The sequence below is a fragment of the Babylonia areolata genome, chromosome 6 (assembly GCF_041734735.1).
Source record: "Babylonia areolata isolate BAREFJ2019XMU chromosome 6, ASM4173473v1, whole genome shotgun sequence".
In the NCBI taxonomy this organism is placed as follows: domain Eukaryota; kingdom Metazoa; phylum Mollusca; class Gastropoda; order Neogastropoda; family Buccinidae; genus Babylonia; species Babylonia areolata.
Genome location: NC_134881.1, coordinates 17178751 through 17197638, shown reverse-complemented (window position 1 = coordinate 17197638; position 18888 = coordinate 17178751). Strand labels below are relative to the sequence as shown.

At 39.8% G+C, this 18888-nt stretch overlaps 2 protein-coding genes across 2 annotated transcripts in view; one reads left to right on the top strand and one right to left on the bottom strand.

The window, feature by feature from the left end:
• Positions 1 to 1356, bottom strand: part of LOC143282795 (protein C-mannosyl-transferase DPY19L3-like) — a 29160-nt gene extending 27804 nt beyond the window's left edge. Inside the window, exon 1 of the mRNA XM_076588561.1 lies at positions 1168 to 1356. The gene's annotated coding sequence lies outside the window, so the exon portion shown is untranslated. The remainder of the gene's footprint in view (positions 1 to 1167) is intronic.
• Positions 1357 to 1580: 224 nt separating this feature from the next.
• LOC143282793 (WD repeat-containing protein 3-like) overlaps positions 1581 to 18888 on the top strand; it is a 35518-nt gene continuing 18210 nt past the window's right edge. Inside the window, exons 1-16 of the mRNA XM_076588560.1 lie at positions 1581 to 1728; positions 2902 to 3080; positions 3728 to 3943; positions 4783 to 4901; positions 5984 to 6062; positions 6612 to 6707; positions 7457 to 7552; positions 8306 to 8407; positions 9795 to 9886; positions 11026 to 11167; positions 12453 to 12646; positions 13109 to 13202; positions 13774 to 13878; positions 14797 to 14882; positions 15425 to 15493; positions 18018 to 18090. Of these exons, the coding sequence (XP_076444675.1) occupies positions 2910 to 3080; positions 3728 to 3943; positions 4783 to 4901; positions 5984 to 6062; positions 6612 to 6707; positions 7457 to 7552; positions 8306 to 8407; positions 9795 to 9886; positions 11026 to 11167; positions 12453 to 12646; positions 13109 to 13202; positions 13774 to 13878; positions 14797 to 14882; positions 15425 to 15493; positions 18018 to 18090 (1734 nt within the window). The 5' untranslated portion in view covers positions 1581 to 1728; positions 2902 to 2909. The remainder of the gene's footprint in view (positions 1729 to 2901; positions 3081 to 3727; positions 3944 to 4782; positions 4902 to 5983; positions 6063 to 6611; positions 6708 to 7456; positions 7553 to 8305; positions 8408 to 9794; positions 9887 to 11025; positions 11168 to 12452; positions 12647 to 13108; positions 13203 to 13773; positions 13879 to 14796; positions 14883 to 15424; positions 15494 to 18017; positions 18091 to 18888) is intronic.

Below are 18888 nucleotides of genomic sequence, written 5' to 3'. Positions count from 1 at the left end.
TGCACAACATCTTATTGTCAACCCATGAGCAAGTGTTGAAGTTTATTCAAAGGCACAGTATAAGTATAATATAGATCTTTTTTTTTTCTTTAACCAAACAGTAATTCTTTTTTTTTTCTTCTTCTTTTTCTTAAATGGGACTATCCAACTGAAGTAGCTTTTGAGTGGGAAAGGGTATATAAAGCAAATTTTCCATTTCCTGATTTAAAACAACAAAACCACCCATTTGTACTTTAAAAAAAAAATCATATTTGAATCAAAACATTAAAGCTGGTGTCAGATCCTCTTCCTCCACTATGACCCATATGTTGTTCTCCTGTCCCATTTTGCTTGTACTTGGTCACCTTTGAAAATCTGTTGGGCAATTCATTATACATATGAAATATAAAAATATTTTTTAAAAAAGAAGGGTCATACAAATTCAATTTCACACCTGAAAAGAAAATAGTGATAGAAGAGTTATATTATAATTTTTTTTTTAACGTAACGAGAAAATAGACATTAAAGTTTTGTTGCTGTCAATTTAAGTGGTTGTACTCTCATTTCATAAACAATTATATATATATATATATATATATATATATATATATATATATAACCATTCCCAAAAATACAAAAGCAACAACTGTAATACAATTCCGTTTGCTCCTAAATAAATATGTGTGCACAAACTATTAAAACTTTGATGACAACTAGTGAACAACATTTGCACTGTTAACTATGTACTCGGCAATGTCTGCAACTTCTCCCCTCAGGTTTAAATGAGTAGCGTTCACAAGTTACACACAGGCCTTGTGGGGAAGAATTGTGGATATGGCCAATATATTGTTTGATGGGTGTAGTTTTCTGTTTTCGTGTTTCTGTTAGTACTTGCAGACACACATGTGCAATATGATATCTCGTAATAATGGCTTAACTGTTCGAATCGGAGTCCCGAATCTGAAAGTAACATGACCTGTATGATGTAACCAGTATTCACTATCTCCTATCTAACACGTGTTTACTCTATTTCTTCATTTGATAAAAAGCAAGAACAATAAAGAATTAAGTATACATTTTCAATCATATGTATTTACGTAATTCACACACTCAGATAATATGCATGTGAATGCTCCCTGCTCTTAAATCTATGCAACGTTTCCTCCACAGTAAGCAGCCATCAATTACCAATCACGAATTTGTGAATGATCAGCGCAGGTTGATTGATGATCTCAGGTAAAGTGCTGACGAAGCATGTAAGTTTGCGAAAGTTGCTCTTCCGCACACGTCACCAGCAACTTTCCTTGCGCTTCGATTGGCTGGATTTGAGATTATGGACTTATTCTTGCTGCGTTTGAGGTCAGCTTTTGTGCTTCAAATGCCGATCAAAAGCTTCAAGCAAAGCCCAACACACCGCGTTGACACGTCAATTACAGTTGTCTCCCCTAGAAGAAAGAAGATGCCTGGTGTAAAGGCCTACAATTTAAAAACTACGCATGGTTTATAAAATTTTGACTTGCATCTGTATGAAAGTTTCGCGCGTTTCTTCTGTGAACAGAGCAAGGGAGCTGAACTGATTTTTTCTCTCCAAACGTTGTGATTAATGCATCGAGACAAAAGTGTCGTCTGCACAACATAGCATTGCGCATGCTTAAAATTGTTCACCGGAAGCACATGGAATTGCCTGATGGTGTTGGATCGGAGTGCAGTGTGGCTTTCTTTGGAGTACAAGTGACTGGTTACAGTTGGGTAAGATTAATCATACTGTGTTTAATCATAGGTATTGATACATTTCTTTGAAAGATTTCCATACCCCATGCCCCACTTTGCTCATAATAAAAGTAGAATTAGAATTCACGGGACATATTACAACCTCACAGAGACAGGAACACATGTGATCTGAGAACAAATGGACAGAGCCATTTTGTATTGTAAATGGATGTTGAAAATTTGCTTGTGTTCCTTCTTTTTTTAAATATGAAAATACGTCACCATATCATGATTATAACATAATGGTTAGTGATAGGCTTTTCCCCGTTTGGCTGCAATCTGAAGCGTAGTGGCTGGGCAACTCATGTTCGTAATCTGTAAGTGTAACTGGTGTAAGTGCAACATTGATTCACAGGAACTAGTAAGTTTGTGCATACCAACCATGCCGTATCAATTTATCAGTTTGTTGATACCAGTTGTATATATTAATCAATTTTTAGATATGGATTGATGTGAATGATATATGTCTTTTAAGTTTATATTGAATAAACTGTATGATAATATAAGGCCTGTCACATGTGTAAGTTTTTAGGCCTATTTTGTAATCTGCCCCAAGTACAAATGATAGTACAAGTAGTAGTTCACTTGTTGTATTAGTTCTTTATTAGGGTGAATAGCTATATAGTATTAAGTATTTTAAACTGATCTGAATTACACACACACACACACACACACACACACACACACACACACACACACACACACACACACACACACACACACACACCTATGGCACAAATTGAATGTTGGTATCTACAATCCATATGAGACTGTGAATCACAGTGGACATTATAAAAAATATAAATATATATTAATTGGTCTAAATGGATACCACACACAGAAGGAAATATAATATAGAAATCTTAAAATTCCTGGTGAAGATTTGAACCATCTGTGCATGATCAGAAGAACTTGACAGACTGTATTGTGCATGGTTACTCAGTTGTTTTCTTTTTTTTTTTCCCCATAGATTATTAGAACTGAAGAAAGATAGTGCAGCTGACTCTTTTGCTTCATATAAAACAGTATTTTGATTGTGATGATTATTGATGATAAAAAAAATTTTTTTATAATTATTATAGCTCATAATTTTTCATCATGCAGCTCAGTATAGTATATCAATGCTCATCACTGTGGTGGGCATCTTTGCAGACGTGAGAATGGGGGTGACAAAGCAGTACCTGCGTGTGGAGCAGAATGCAGTATTTGGCTTGGTGGCCACGCACGCCTCCAACGTCGTGTTGCTGAATGCAGGGGGCAGGGCCGCCCGCCTGGCTGCTGTCGGGGCCTGTGAACGGGTCCTGGTCTGGGACCTGCGCACTCAGGAGCTGGTATAGTACCTCTTCTTTTTTTAAATGTTAATTTCTTTTCTTTTTTTTTCAATTAAGAAAAAAAAAGTTTCAGACTTTTACCCACAGTGTATCAAACTCATTTTTGATACTAGTAATGAGAGGACTTTGCCTTTGCTTTAGTTTAATTAGTTGTTGTTGTTGTTGTTTTAAATCGAGTTTCTCATTGCTGTTTTTTTTTTGTGGTTTTAATTCGAGATTGCTTTTACACCTTTCCAGCTTATGATATTGATTTAACACAGGTCTGTTCATAAGATGGACAAATAAAATAAGCATGTTTAGAAGAAGGAAGGTGAGGGGTGTGTGTGTGGGGGGGGGCACGGGGGGGGGGGGGTCGCGGTGGCGGGCGGGCAGCATGATGTGACTTGTGTGAAGATTAACTATATTGGAAATGAAGTAGCATTTGCTGTTGTTCCCCTTCCATTGAACAAAATGTATGGGCATGTACTGTTGTAGAACTTAAAAAGCACGTGATTTCAGTCTCGCACCAGTCAATATAATACGTTTCTCTCGAGCCTGAGAAATAACAACAGAATGATTTTTAATAGAGTATAGAAAACCAAAAAACAAATAAGATTCTGTCATTACCATGTGTAACTGACAGTGGCACTGTCCTAACCATGTTTCAGGTGCACAAACTGTTTGGGGATCGACATGAAGTAACCTCACTGACCAGGTCACCTGACCACTCACACCTTGCAGTGGGCTACAGGGATGGCTACATCCGTGTGTTCAACATACAGACAGGCCCGGTGGATGACCCTGTGGTGTTCTGCTGTCATCGCCGAGCTGTCACAGCCCTTGCCTATGATCATGACGGCATGAGACTGGCCGCTGGGTCACAGGTCAGTTTACAACATGGCTGAGGTTAAAGTAAAGGCCCCATGGCCCAGTCCTCTCCTGCCGCAACATAACTACTTTGGTAGGGCTATGTCAGTATTAACAGCAAAAAAGCAGATCTAGAAAGTAGACTTTTACTGCATCTCTGTAACAGGTTAAACATCTTTATGACACATCAGACATCTTGTGTTACATAATTATTATGTTGCCATCACCTCCAAGGCCGGAGCAGAGCGTTGGGTCTATGTGTAGGCCAGGCATCTGCTCCCTTTTAAAGCAGATGTGGTGTAGCACATACAGATTTTTATTACTTTTATTACAGTGCCTTGAAACTTAACTTTACTTGTTTCATTGACTATCAGTTTGGATATTATATGACTAGGGGGCTGACAGTGTCACTGAGTGTGGGACATGACATGACAGTAACTTTTATAGTTTTATAGTACTAATACTCAGTAATAGTGTCACTGTCTGTCAGTAACTTTTCTTTGCTTTGTGTCTGTCAGTGTCACATTTATTTGTGTCCTCCTTTTTTTTTCTTTTTTCTTTTCTCCTTTTGAACTTCACTTGTTTTAGACATTGAACTGAAGAGTTTATCTGTCATATCATTTATCATGTGACTTTTTTTTCCTCTTAAACTGAACTTCTCTCAGACAATGAACTAAAGAGTAATATGTCATATCATTTATGTATAGCTTTTTTTTTTCCCCCATTTGAACTGAACTTGTTTCAGACAAAGAACTGAAGAGTAAGTAGTTCATCATATCATTTATGTGTGTAGCCATGCAGGCCTATTGTAAACACATTTCGCGCACAGGAATTGACCAGTTTGTGCTGTGTGCAGGACACTGATGTGACAGTGCTGGACACAGTGTCCAACAGTGGCCTGTGTCGCCTGAAAGGGCACACCAATGAGATCACTAAGGTCTCCTTCTTTAAAGGACGAGACATCTTGATCACCAGGTGCTGTCATGTGCGTGTGTGTTGTGTGTGAGAGAGAGAGTGTGTGTTTGTGTTTGTGTGTGTGTGATAGGGATGTTTCTGTTACTGTTGTGAAGGTTTGGTTTAGCCACTTGACTCTTGTTTTGTTGTTTTTGTTTGTTTGTTTTTTTAATTTGATATAATGTAGATAAGATACATGTTTCTCAGGTATTTTTATGCTCTTGCAGAGATTTTTTTTTTTTCTTTTTTAAGGCATATAAAATTGTGCAGTATTCTAGAGTAAATGGTAAACATTGTAAACAGTTTTCATCATTTATAACAGCAATAAATACTACAAATGAATACTAAAAAGAAAAATAAGCAGTTCTTCAGAAATCATTGATAGCACATGCACACACTCACATGCACACATGCACATATGCACTTGCATGTGCACACACACATGTGCACACACAATAATATTGATAATGATGATGATAATCAATATAAAAAAAAATATAATAGTAGATTCATACAGTGCTTTGAAACCACTCAAAGCTCTTTACAAACAACTTGTCAGATGCAAGCAAAGCACACAAAAACACTATTCCTGCCCCACCCTGCCCACCACTTCCTGATGCCCCCTCCACACCACATCCCCAACACACACATACACATACAGATGCATTCTGTCATTTCTCTGATAAAATTGTTTGCAGTACACACAAACTTTTTTTTGAATTAAAAATTTTTTATTTTTTTTTACAGTACACAGCAACAAAGCAAAAGTGATTAAATACTCGGAGATATGCTTGATTCTTTATTAATAATAATATGGTGCTTGAAAATGTGTTCAAATATGTGAATTTCTTTGGAAACATCTTTTTACTTTCTTTCTTCCATGAGAGAAAATATTTAGAAACTAAGAACGTATAACATGTTTCACAACATTGCACATCAATAGTCTTCACTTAAATATGAAAAAAAAAATTAATGTTGCTGATTGTTTTATATGTTTAGCAAAAAAATGTTTGTATGCTGAACATTGTTCAGTTTTGTTGTGTTTTTATTTTATTTTATTTTAATTATTTATTAAATTATTGGTTGTTTTTTTTCCTTTCCAGTTCTAAAGACAAGCTGGTTAAATTCTGGGATCTGCAATTACAGCATTGCTTCAAGACACTTGTTGGACACAGAACTGAGGTAAAGTGTGTGTGTGTGTGTTTGTGAGTGTGTGCGTGTGTGTAATCTTTTAGATACAGAACTTGAACTGAGATAGTGTGTGTGTGTGTGTGTGTAATCTTTTAGATACAGAACTTGAACTGAGATAGTGTGTGTGTGTGTGAGTGTGTGTTATCTATTGGATACAGAACTTGACTGATATTGTGTGTGCATGTGTGTGTGTGAGAGAGAGAGAGAGAACTTTGATGAATGATGGTGAATGTGAGTATATTTTGATCTGTAACTGTGTTAAGCTGTCTTCTTTGGTTTTTTTTGGGTTTTTTTCTGCTTGATGTTAACCACATTTTCTTATAAATTGCCGGGGTGTCTTTTTAACCTAATGATACATTTTGTTTTTGCTAATCAAAAAGGTTTATCAATTTTTGTTGTGCGTTACCAGTACTACATTGTGTGCTGCAAACAAAAATGCAAGTTTTTTGTGTGTGTTGTGAATAGGTTTGCAACTTTATAGTTATGTTGTACATTGAGAACAGGTGTATGCATAAACACTATATTGTGTTCTGTACACAGGTGTACAGCTTTGTACTCTTGAACAATGATCACCGTCTGCTGACCGGATGTGCAGACAGTGAGCTCAGAATTTGGGACATCACCTTCAGAGATGAGGTGAGTGCGATCTGTAACGTGTAACATGTTTTATTGTTGGAGGTTGACAGGTATGGAGACAACAACTGTATTGTTGGGGGTGACAGGCGTGGAGACAGCTGTGTTGTTTTATTGTTGGGGGTTGACAGGTGTGGAGACAAAAACAGTGTTGTTTATTGTTGGGGTTGACAGGTGTGGAGACAACAAGTGTTGTTGTTTTACTGTTGGAGGTTGACAGGTGTGGAGACAACTGTGTTGTTCTGTTATATTGTTTGGTGTTGACAGGTATTGAGACAACAACTGTGTTGTTTATTGTTGGGGGTTGACATGTGTGGAGACAACAACTGTGCTTTTTATTGTTGGGGGCTGACAGGTGCAGAGACAACAAAGTGTGACATATGTGTCCTGCCAAATCATTATGTTGTTTTGCCGTTGGGGGTTGACAGGTCAGTGAAGAGGACCAGGACTCCCAAGCTCTTTGCTTTATCGTTAGGGGTTGACAGTTGTTGGCACACACACACACACACACACACACACACACACACACACACACAAAAGAAAATGACATGTGTTTCCTGTCAGACGATCATGTTGCTTTGTGGCTGGGGTTGACAGGTCAGTGAAGAGGACCAGGACTCCCAAGCTCTTTGCTTTATCGTTAGGGGTTGACAGTTGTTGGCACACACACACACACACACACACACACACAAAAGAAAATGACACGTGTTTCCTGTCAGACGATCATGTTGCTTTGTGGCTGGGGTTGACAGGTCAGTGAAGAGGACCAGGACTCTCAAGCTCCAGCTAAACGAGCTCGTCAGTCAGAGAACAGCGATGAGGAGGGGGATGAAGAGGAAGAAAGATTTGTGAGTCATTGATTTTGTTTGTTGAAATACAAACTTATGAAGTAGTTGTAGTGGTTATAGAATAGGGTTAAATCAAGCTGAGAAGCTTTCAAATATTTCTTCTTTTTTTCTCTCTCTCTCTTTTTTTGTACCATAGTTTGGTAGAAGTTGGGTCAGGGTCCCAAACTCAGCTATCCAGTGTATTTATTCATCAAAGTTATAAAAAATATAAGTGAGAATATCAAGGAATTGTCCAGTGGATTCTTGAATGAATAACTTAAGTGTGATGGTTCAGTCACTCCAGCTGTCCACCCACAGATGTAGCCTCTTCTCTCTGCTATACACACCTGCTGTACCTGTCTCATCTCTATCTGCATACACATGTAGACCTGTTTCATCTTTGTCTTCATACACATGTAGACCTGTTTCGTCTTTATCTGCATACACATGTAGACCTGTATCAACTTTATCTGAATACACATGTAGACCTGTCTCATCTCTATCTGCATACACATGTAGACCTGTATCAGCTTTATCTGCATACACATGTGGACCTGTTTTGTCTTTATCTGCATACACATGTGGACCTGTTTCATCTTAATATGCATACAGATGTAGACCTGTTTTATCTTTATCTGCATACAGATCCAGACCAGTTTCCTCTTTATCTGCATACAGATGTGGAGGATCAGATGCATACATTAATTATTCATGTTAGTATTTGTGTCATTCGTGTCATTTTTCGTGTCATTCATGTCAGTGTTTGGTGTGCAGCAACCATTGCGGTGTGAAAGCCGGGGGTCCGTGATGCGTGAAGGGAGGGAGAAAGTGAGCCAGCTGGTCACTGATCCATCACAGCGGTTTCTTCTGTGTCATGTGAGTAACTTGGTACCAACATCTTACAGTACAATACATTACAATACAACATCTTTATTCATTCTTTGTTGCCATTGATTGGGTGCCTCGACCCTCATATTGGACGGAGTTGGTTTTGTGTGTGCAGGGTTTATTTCGTGTGTGTGTGTGTGTGTGTTCTTCAGTTAAACGTCTATCCACTTAGACCCCCACACCCACCCACCCCCCACATCCACCCACCCCCAAAAAAGAAAATCCATGTACAAAGGAGTGAGAACCTAGAACAAAGTTAACTTTAAGCTTAATTAAATAAAATGTCCAGGTGGACTGCGAAGCAAACTTTTGGAAATTTTTAACAGCAGTACAAAATTATCAAAAAACACCTGAAAGGATTTTTTCCAAAAATCTATGCAAAAAGGGCTTAAAGGCCTCACATTCAAAGAGTGCTTTGGTAAATGAGAGTAGTCCTTCACAGTAGCATGTGATGTTTTTGGTTTATTATTTATAAAAGCATTTAGTTATAACTGGTACACTTGTGAGATGATCAGCCTTAATTTTGATATACTGTAGTGTGTGTGTGTGTTTGCTCTCTCTCTCTCTCTCTCTCTCTCTCTAATCTTTTACAGACAAAACCTAAGTCTACAACAAGACAAAACTGACTGAATCATCAATAAGTTGATCGTGACTTGAGTTTAGAAAAATTACAGTGAGAAGAAACGGCAATGCCATGGTGTTAGTTTGCATAGAAAACAGCTTCTGGTGTTTTTTTTCCTGCCATCTGATGTCAGTTCTTTCAAGGTTTTAGACATGTGTATGCATTTTCCTAGTGATTCCTTTAAGTATGCTAAGAGCATATCGCATTCAAGACATTGGATCATGTCATATGTCCTCTTGACAACATTTCTGCGTCTTGTGTCAAGAGCAAAAGGTGTAAGTGGCTGCATTGATTGACAGGAGAAGAAGCACAGTGAGAACATGCAAAATATTTCTGCCAGATTTCTATAACCTGAGAAGTATTACAAAATGTTTGTGTGCTATGTTTTGGGCTTGCAGAAGAGTGTGATATGTTTATGTGCTGTTTCTACAGACCATAGAAACAACCCAGTGCATGCTGTTTGTTACTATTTTGAGAGGGTCTTTGGGGGATGAGGAGGGAGAAAGAGGGGAGAGATAATGAAGCATTCTGGTTTTTTTTTAGGGACCAAAGAAAAACTTAGCAGTGTTTCTGTCTGATATATTTTGGAAGGGGGATTGGGGGGTGGGGGGGGGGGGTAACCAAGAAAAAGTCTGAAGAATGTGTATGCTGTGTTCATGGACCATGACAAAAAAAGAAAAAAAAGAGCAGAATGTGTGTGTCTTACTTTTAGAGCCAACAGAAGAATAGTGATGTATCAGTTGATATTTTCAGGGTCCCGGAAAGAAGTGTGAGGTGTTTGTGCTGGCCACAGAAGAAGAGCTGCAAAAGAAACTGAAGAAGCGACGAAAGAAAGCCAAACGCAAGTAAGTTCTCGACATGCATACAAGGTGGAATATGATGTGTGACTGTATGAAAATCTTCTGTCCACTGCTTGTATTGTCAAATCAGTGATGTGGGTCTCATGAAAAGTGTTATTCACATTTCTGTAGAGTACAGATAGTACCTGCAGGTATACTTCACAACCTTCAGGGTTCAGTTTATACTCACGCTGCAGTAAAAGGATGTTATTCACAACCTTTATTGTGCAGGTGTTTCTCATGCTTTCTGGAGGAGGTATCGTTTGCATCAGTAGAATACAATCAGTTCTCACGCTGTCTGAATAATGTGTCATTCACAATCTGTATGATACCTCTGAAGGTATGTTTTAACAGTGTAGAGGTATATTTGGTTATCATTTGTCACAAAAAGGTGTCATTCACTGAAGTTATCACAAAAAAGTGTCATTCACAATCTGTAGCATACAGCCAGTGCTCATGTTGTCCCAAGGAGATGTCATTCACAGTCTATAAGTACACTAAATACTCAGAGTAGGACACTGATTGTGACAGAAAGGTGTCATTCAGTCTGTAGGGTACAGTCAGTACTCATGCTGTCACCTGTAAGATGCAGTCAACACGCATGCTGTCATTTGGAGGGTGCAGTCAACACTTTTGCTGCCATCTGTGGGGTACAGTCAATAATGCTGTCGTTTGTAGGGTACAGTCAGTACTCATGCTGTCATCTGTAGGGTACAGCCAGTACTCATGCTGTCATCTGTAGGGTACAGTCAGTACTCATGCTGTCATCTGTAGGGTAGTCAGTACTCATGCTGTCATATCTAGGATACACTCAGTACTCATGCTGTCATATCTAGTATACACTCAGTACTCATGCTGTCATATCTAGGATACACTCAGTACTCATGCTGTCATATCTAGTATACACTCAGTACTCATGCTGTCATATCTAGGATACACTCAGTACTCATGCTGTCATATCTAGGATAGAGTCCTCATACTGTCATCTGTAGGGCACAGTAAATACTCTTACTGTCAAAAGGGATGGTTGTTCTCCACAGGGTGGGGTGAGAACCTGTAGGGTACAGTCAGTACTCATACTGTCATCTTGTAAAGTACAGTCAGTACTCATGCTTTGACAAAGTGCTGCTGTTTGTTGCTTACAGGGCGGAGATGGAGGGCGAGATGGAGGAGGGGGAGGAGGTGGTGGTGACTGTGGAGGATGAGGTTCGCAGGGTGAACAGCTTCAAGCTGGACGGCAAACTGCGAGGTCTGGACGTGGTCACCACTGATACAGGGCGCCTCAAGGTAGTACAGGGTATACCTGTCCTCCTGCAAAATTGATACAGGCACGCATATGTGCATTCATATTTACACACCTGTGTAAGTGTGTGTGCACACACCTACACACACATACCTTTATATTGATTCCATCCATAATGATTATAACTGTGTTCCTTTTTACATATATAAATTTTGACGGTTGTTGCCCTTATTTTAACTGTTTTTGAAGGATGTTGTAAATGTGGTCTGGAGTTGTTATAAAGAGAATGTAGCTTTGTGGGTTTTATAAATTTTGCTTCTGTAATATTGATTGCGCTTTAATTGCTCTTCTGTATGTTTCTGCTTCGTCTTATGTAATTGCTTGGTTCATTTCAAATTCTGGACTTGTAAAACACTTAGAGCTTGCTCCTGTATGTATTATAGCGTTATATGAAAATAAACTATGATATTACTATTATCATTATCATGCATAATTGTGTGTGCACACATGCACACACTTGTATATATGAGCACACATGTACACACACACACTCATTCACACAAACACACACACACTCTCTCTCTCTCTCTCTCTCTCTCTCTTATACACAGACACACTCACATATACACACACATACTTTCTCTCTTTCTCTCTCTCTCCTTCTCACACAGTGTACAGTATTTTATTTTCAAACATGTCACAATACAATCATGAATTTGACAGAACAGCCAGAAAGTCATATATAAACTTCTGTCATTATATATACAGATTTTTACACACTCTAATTGTGTGTTGGATGTGTCTGCAGGTAGAAGTTTATACGTTATACAGAGATGCCAACTGTTACGATTTCGCTGTGTTTTGTTACGCTCAATCATGGTTTGTTCCGACGTTACGCCAATGTCAAAATTGTTCCGACGAGTTAATTTTCAACTACATGGCAAGGTCACATGCTTTCCTGTCATAACATAACCCAGACACTCTAGACCTATCGATCATGGGGCCAGGGCAGTCACTACTAACTTTGGTTTCACACGATGATGCTCAGTTAATCGTGTATGTTTTTACATGGAAACAGCATTGAGTGACCAGTCAGCTGAATTGTATGTAGCATTTACATCATGGTGCAGGTAGGCCCAAGTGTCTGAATGCCTTGTAAATAAAATGTTCATTTGCTGATGAGGCTTGGAGTCCAAGTGTTCCTCCAAATTCAAAATGTTCCTACCAAATTTCTTGATTGTTCCTACAAACACTTGACAGGGGTTGGCATTGTGTGTTGAATGCTGAGCTGGAAACAACACTCAAGTGTCTTTCTCTTTACCTGTGAAGGTGGCGGCGCTGCTCAACAACAACATGGTGCAGACGACGGAGGTCCATATGGTGGATTCGCACAACGTTCAGTGCGAAGACACTACCTCCATCAGCCGCTTCGGTCACCGCACCGAGGTTCGAACCCTGGCCTTTAGCTCTGACAGCCATCTCATTCTGTCAGCCAGCGCTGAGGAGCTCAAACTGTGGAGCAGGTACCGGTGCTGTTGTTTTTTGTTTGCTGGTATCAATGCTGTTGTTGGTTTTTGTTTGTACGTATCAGTGCTGTTGCTTTTTGTTCCTTCCCTTGAAAGGAGATGATGAGAACTGGAAATGATTGCAGAAAATGGCGTTTTGTATGTAACTGCTTTGCTGTCATGACTGCTTAAAAAAACTTTGTGAGTGCATGTTTGTATGAATGAGCGTGTGTGTGTGTGTGTGTGTGTGTGTGTGCATGTATGCAGTCAACAGCTGGTATCTTCCATGGTGGCAAGAAACAAGATTTTGTGTGCAGTGTTTTAGTTGTTGTTTGAACAGAAAGTGAAACTGAGTCTTGAGAATGGAAATAATGTCAACTCTGTAGGATTACTATCTGATAGAAAAATATGTATCAAGTTTCCATGGACTCATATTATGACGAATTGTTGTGTGTTTTTTTTGTGTGTGTGTGTGGCTAGGACATCACTGCAGTGCATTCGTTCCATGGAGTGTGAGTACGCCCTGTGCTCTACCTTTGTACCTGGAGACCAGTACGCCATCATTGGCACAAAGGTATGCTGTGTTCTCTGTCTGTCTTTTTCTCTTATTTGGTAACATGCTTAAGTGACTGTAGGTATGTAGTCGTGTTCTAAGGTTCTCCACCTAAGATGTACACACTGTTCATTCCAGCGTTTAGACCAAAGGAAGCTGGTCTCCTTCCACCCTCCTATCCCCTCACCTTTTTTTTTTTTTTTAAAGGGTTTGAGATGAAAGGTGGAGGGAGGAGACCGTGAGAAAGAAGGGTGAGTGTCAGTGCACCAGAAATTCAGAACTCACTACCATCCAATGTGCGTTACATTCCAACTCTGAGTGATTTTAAAATAGTATCAAGGCACACGTTTTGCTTTTGCCAAGCATTCCCTCGGCTGTTATAGGGTATGCTTTGTTATTAAGTGTTAAGTGCATGAATTGTGCGTACTCAGTGTGCTCAATGATTGAGCTGCATAACACAAAATTATTAGCAATGGAAGATGATTCATTATCATTATTATAATGATTGTCATTATGATTATTATTATCATCATTATGATTATTATTATTGGTGTTATTATTATTGTTATTTTATTGTTCTGTGTTCAAACAGAGCGGCAAACTGCAGGTGTTTGACATCGGTTCTGGCACCTTGGTGTCGTCGGTCAGTGCTCACGAGGACACTGTGTGGTCCCTCAGCCTGGCCCCCAAAGACCAGGTGAGTGCTACGAGTTGTCAGCAGGTAAAACACCTGCTTGGTCTTTAAAATCACTGATGTCACTGTTTGCTCCAAGTTGTCAGCATGGTAAAACACATGCTTGGTCTTTAAATCACTGATGTCTCTGTGTTGTCAATGCTTCTTGCTTTGCGTTATTTTGTAGGTTGTTAACTTTTGAAGGAAAATGAGGTACTGCCGTGTTCAGGTAAATTACAAATGTTGCACTGCTGTGTTCAGGTAAATTACAAATGTTGCACTGAAATGTTAGGTAAATTACAAATGTTGTAGTGCTGTTAGGTAAATTACAAACGCTGTAGTACTGTGTTAGCTAAATTACAGCTATTGTACTGCTGTGTTCAGGTGGATTTTAAGTACTGTACTGATGAGTTCAGGTAAATTACTGTTAGTCTTTGTTCAGAGTGGGGTCATGACTTGTGTTTGAAGTTTGTTCACCATTTATAGTTGAGATGATGTGTTAAGAAATATAGTCACAATGTTAGAGTGTGGTGATGACATATTGAGGGAATATACACCATTCTTGAATACCTTGAAGGAGACAGTCACTTGTTTTCTAACATACTGAGGAAGAAATTATATACACTGTTCTGGAATACCTTGAAGGAGACAGTCACTTGTTTTCTAACATACTGAGGAAGAAATTACACTGTGTTGTGGAAGATTGTTATTGTTGTGGGTTTATGTTAGTGGGGCAGAAAATGCTGTAAAACAGAGAAAGGAGCTGATTGTGCCCCACCTTCTTGTGCTGAGGTCTAGATGCAGTTGATGTGAATTCACTTCCTAGATGGTGATGAAAGACTGTGGGATCTCTTCAACTGGGGAGAGGGTGAGGGATGTGCAAATGTCAGATAGAGAGAACTCTGTGTGTGTGTGTGTGTGTGTGTGTGTGTGTGTGTGCAGAATGGCATCGTCACAGGCAGCAAGGACCAGACAGTCAGATTCTGGAAGTTTGAACTGGTCACCTCCACCGAAGACCAGTCGCAGAGGTATTGACTGGGGCTTTGTGTCAACAGATGTGTGTTTGGTTGTACATGTGTGCATGTGGTGGTGGGGTGTGCTTGGGTGATAATTGTATAGGTATGCTGGTGTGGGTATTTTTATCAGTGTGTGGGTATATTTTGTGTTGGGCTGAAGTGTGTTTGTGTACAGTTATGTTTTTTGAATTAGCAGAGTTTGTATGATGTGTGAATGACTGAACAGGTTGTGTCATCAGGATTTTCCAGCTTTTTTTATACATTTTTTTTATGATGTGTGTGGATCTCTACCTCATTAAATGACATAATTTGGATCCCCAGAATTAGCTCAGTGAAATGGTTCCTTGACATTTAATTCCAACATTGTAAAAGAAGTCTGTTTAGTTCTTTGTATTTTAACCAAATGTATATTACATGGAAGACAATGTCCTTGATGTTTAGTTCCTTGCATTGTTCAGTCATAGTAAATCACATGACTAAAGAGTTCCAAGATGAGTGAGAGGCGCAGAGAACGTTCAGAGTGATAGAAAGGTGTTTTGTTGTGATTGTTTCAGAAAGCACCTGTCGCTGGTCCACACTCGCACGCTGAAGATGGACGACCAGATCACCTGCGTCACATACAGGTCAGGCTGACTGCTGAGTGGGTTGAGAGTTCGGTGATACTCTGATGCAACAGGCATTTGTGTTGTGTTGTTGAGGCTGAACGTGCTGAGTGGGTTGAGAGTTCGGTGATGCACTGATGCAACAGGCATTTGTGTTGTGTTGTTGAGGCTGAACGTGCTGAGTGGGTTGAGAGTTCGGTGATGCACTGATGCAACAGGCATTTGTGTTGTGTTGTTGAGGCTGAACGTGCTGAGTGGGTTGAGAGTTCGGTGATACTCTGATGCAACAGGCATTTGTGTTGTGTTGTTGAGGCTGAACGTGCTGAGTGGGTTGAGAGTTCGGTGATGCACTGATGCAACAGGCATTTGTGTTCTGTTGTTGAGGCTGAACGTGCTGAGTGGGTTGAGAGTTCGGTGATGCACTGATGCAACAGGCATTTGTGTTCTGTTGTTGAGGCTGAACGTGCTGAGTGGGTTGAGAGTTTGGTGATACACTGATGAAGCAACCACCAAATCTTGAACTTTATTGCATTGTATTGTAAAGGTGTAAGGTGGCAGAATGGATAAGATGCTCATCTCCCAATGCAGAGTCCGTGAGAGTCTGGGTTCGTATCCCCCTTTCACCCTTTCTCCCAAGTTTGACTGGAGAATTGAACTGTGTCAAGTCATTTGGTTGAGACGATAAACATAGGTCCCGCGTGTAGCGCGTACTTTGCACGCTGAAAAAGAACCTTTGGCAATGAGAGTGTTGTCCTCTGGCAAAATTCTGCAAAAGAAATCCACTCTGATCGGTACACATAATGCATGTGCTCAAGGCCTGATTAAGTGCGTTGGGTTATGCTGCCTGTGAGGCATCTGCCTTGCAGATACGGTGTAGCATATATGGATTTGTCCTAACGCAGTGACACCGCACTGAGAAACTGAAACTGTATTGTACTGTTTTTTTGTCACAACAGATTTCTCTGTATGAAATTTGGCTTGCTTTCTGTGGGGATCCAAGGACAACTCTCTTGTTGCCATGGATTCTTTTACATGCTCAAAGTTGATGCTACACATGGGACCTCAGTTTCTTGTCTCATCTGAGTCACAAGTGGCCAGACCACCACTCGAGGTGTAGTAGAGGGAGAGAAAAATCTGGGGAGTGTGGGTTTTGATCCCGCACTTTCACATTCTCTTGCTTCCTGCACCAGTGTGTTACCTCTTGGCCACCACTCTAGAGTTTTCCAGTGATGATGGGAATTATGAATGAACATGCAATCCTTGCCACTGGCTCAGAGCTAACGCGTCCGCCTAGGAAGTGAGAGAGAATCTGAGCGCGCTGGTTCGAATCACGACTCAGCCGCCGATATTTTCTCCCCCTCCATTAGACCTTGAGTGGTGGTCTGGATGCTAGTCATTCGGATGAGATGATAAACCGAGGTCCCGTGTGCAGCATGCACTTAGTGCACGTAAAAGAACCCATGGCAACAAAAGGGTTGTTCCTGGCAAAGTTCTGTTGAAAAATCCACTTTGATAGGAAAAACAAATAAAACTGCACGCAGGAAAAAATACAAAAAAATGGGTGGCGCTGTAGTATAGCGACACGCTCTCCCTGGGGAGAGCAGCCCGAATTTCACACAGAGAAATCTGTTGTGATAAAAAGAAATACAAATACAAACAAATACAAATACAAATACTCTTGTGCACTGAAAACTGAACTTTGCCATTTGTATTGGAGGTAGTTTGGTCAGTGGTTATGCAGGTTGAGTATGTTGGTGTGTGTGTGTGTGTGTGTCCTTAAGCCTTTTTGTCTGTCTCCTTTTCATTCTTCCTGGTTTCTTTTTCTGTATCATTCTGTGATATTGAATATAGTCTGAAGTCTATTTCATGACAAGTTTTGCCAGGTGATAATTGTGTGAAAGACAGTTTGATCATGATGTTCATGTTGTTTCTTTGCACATTGACAAAAAAGTTTATTGAAGGAAATATTGATGGTGGTGGTGTTTCTACAGTATATATTGGTGGTGAATGATGCGGCTGGTGATGGTTTCACTTCTGACCAGCAGCTGTTGTAGTTAAGACTTTTTGCATCTGTAAATTAACAGAAATGTGTCTTTTAGCACAAGTACATTTGACAAACATATACATCACAGTCACTTTTAGAACATGGGCATTCACGAAAATATTCAACACAATGAAAAATTGTTGACTAGGTAAGAAAAACCACATGTCATTAACACTAAAATATAAGAGAAGGTGAAAACATGTAGTGTGCAATCACTCAGAAACATTTATGAAGATGATTACACATTACTATAGCTTAATGAATACAATTAATGTACTTTCCTTAAGGAAATATTGTTGATGGTGGCATTACTCATGTGTGTGGTGAATGATGTGGTGGTTTCAGTCCTGTGTGTGGTGAATTTTGTGTTTTGGTGATGGTGGTGGTGATAGTTACGGTCATCACTGATGATGGTAGTGGTGCTGCATGTTTGTGATGAACAATGTGGGTGGTGATGGTAATGGAAAGATCAGATGATGATGGTGGTGGTGGTGGTTTCAGCCCTGACCAGAGGCTGCTGGCTGTGGCTCTGCTGGACAACACAGTGAAGGTGTTCTTTGTGGACACACTGAAGGTCGGTCTCTCTTCCTTTCACCTTCCATTTGCCTTGAAAGCCAAACGACAGGTGGCCATTGATCAGTAGTAATAGTTAGAGCGCAGGGTTCTCACCCTGAATTCGATCCCCAGTTATGGTGCACTTGGTAGTTTCAAGAGTGGAGATTTTTCCCATCTTCCTGGTCAATGTATGTGTAGACCTGCTGGTGTCTGAACCCCCCTTCCTACCAAAAATTTTAATGTATTATTATTTTGTTTGTAGTGTGTATGTATAAAAGAAAGGAACCGTCGTTGCAAGTAGACCCAACAAAACAGTTGTTGTGTGCCTGTGCAGTTGTTCCACACACTGTAAAACTGAAATGATAGATAGATTAAAAAAACATTGTTGTGTGCCTGTGCAGTTGTTCTACACACCATAAAGCTGAAATGATATATAAATAAAACATTGTTGTGTGCCTTTGCAATTCTTCTACACAATGTGAAACTGAAATGGTAAATACATAAATGAATAAAACATTGTTCTGTGCCTATGCAATTGTTCCACATATAAAATCGAAATAATGCATGAATAGATAATTTTTTAAAAAATTTTTTTTAAAAAGTGTGCCACACTGTAATTTAGAGTAAAACTGAAATGTATGATTGTCGTGTTTGACCATGACCATCAGAACAGCAGAGGAGGTAACTGCTGTCCCAACAATCTGGACTAGAATTTGATTATAGTGGAGAGTGTCTTGCCGAAGTTAAACCCCCTCTCTATCGGCCAAGAGGGTTTTTGGACAGTGGGCATTGGGATGGTTCCCGAAGACCAGCTAGC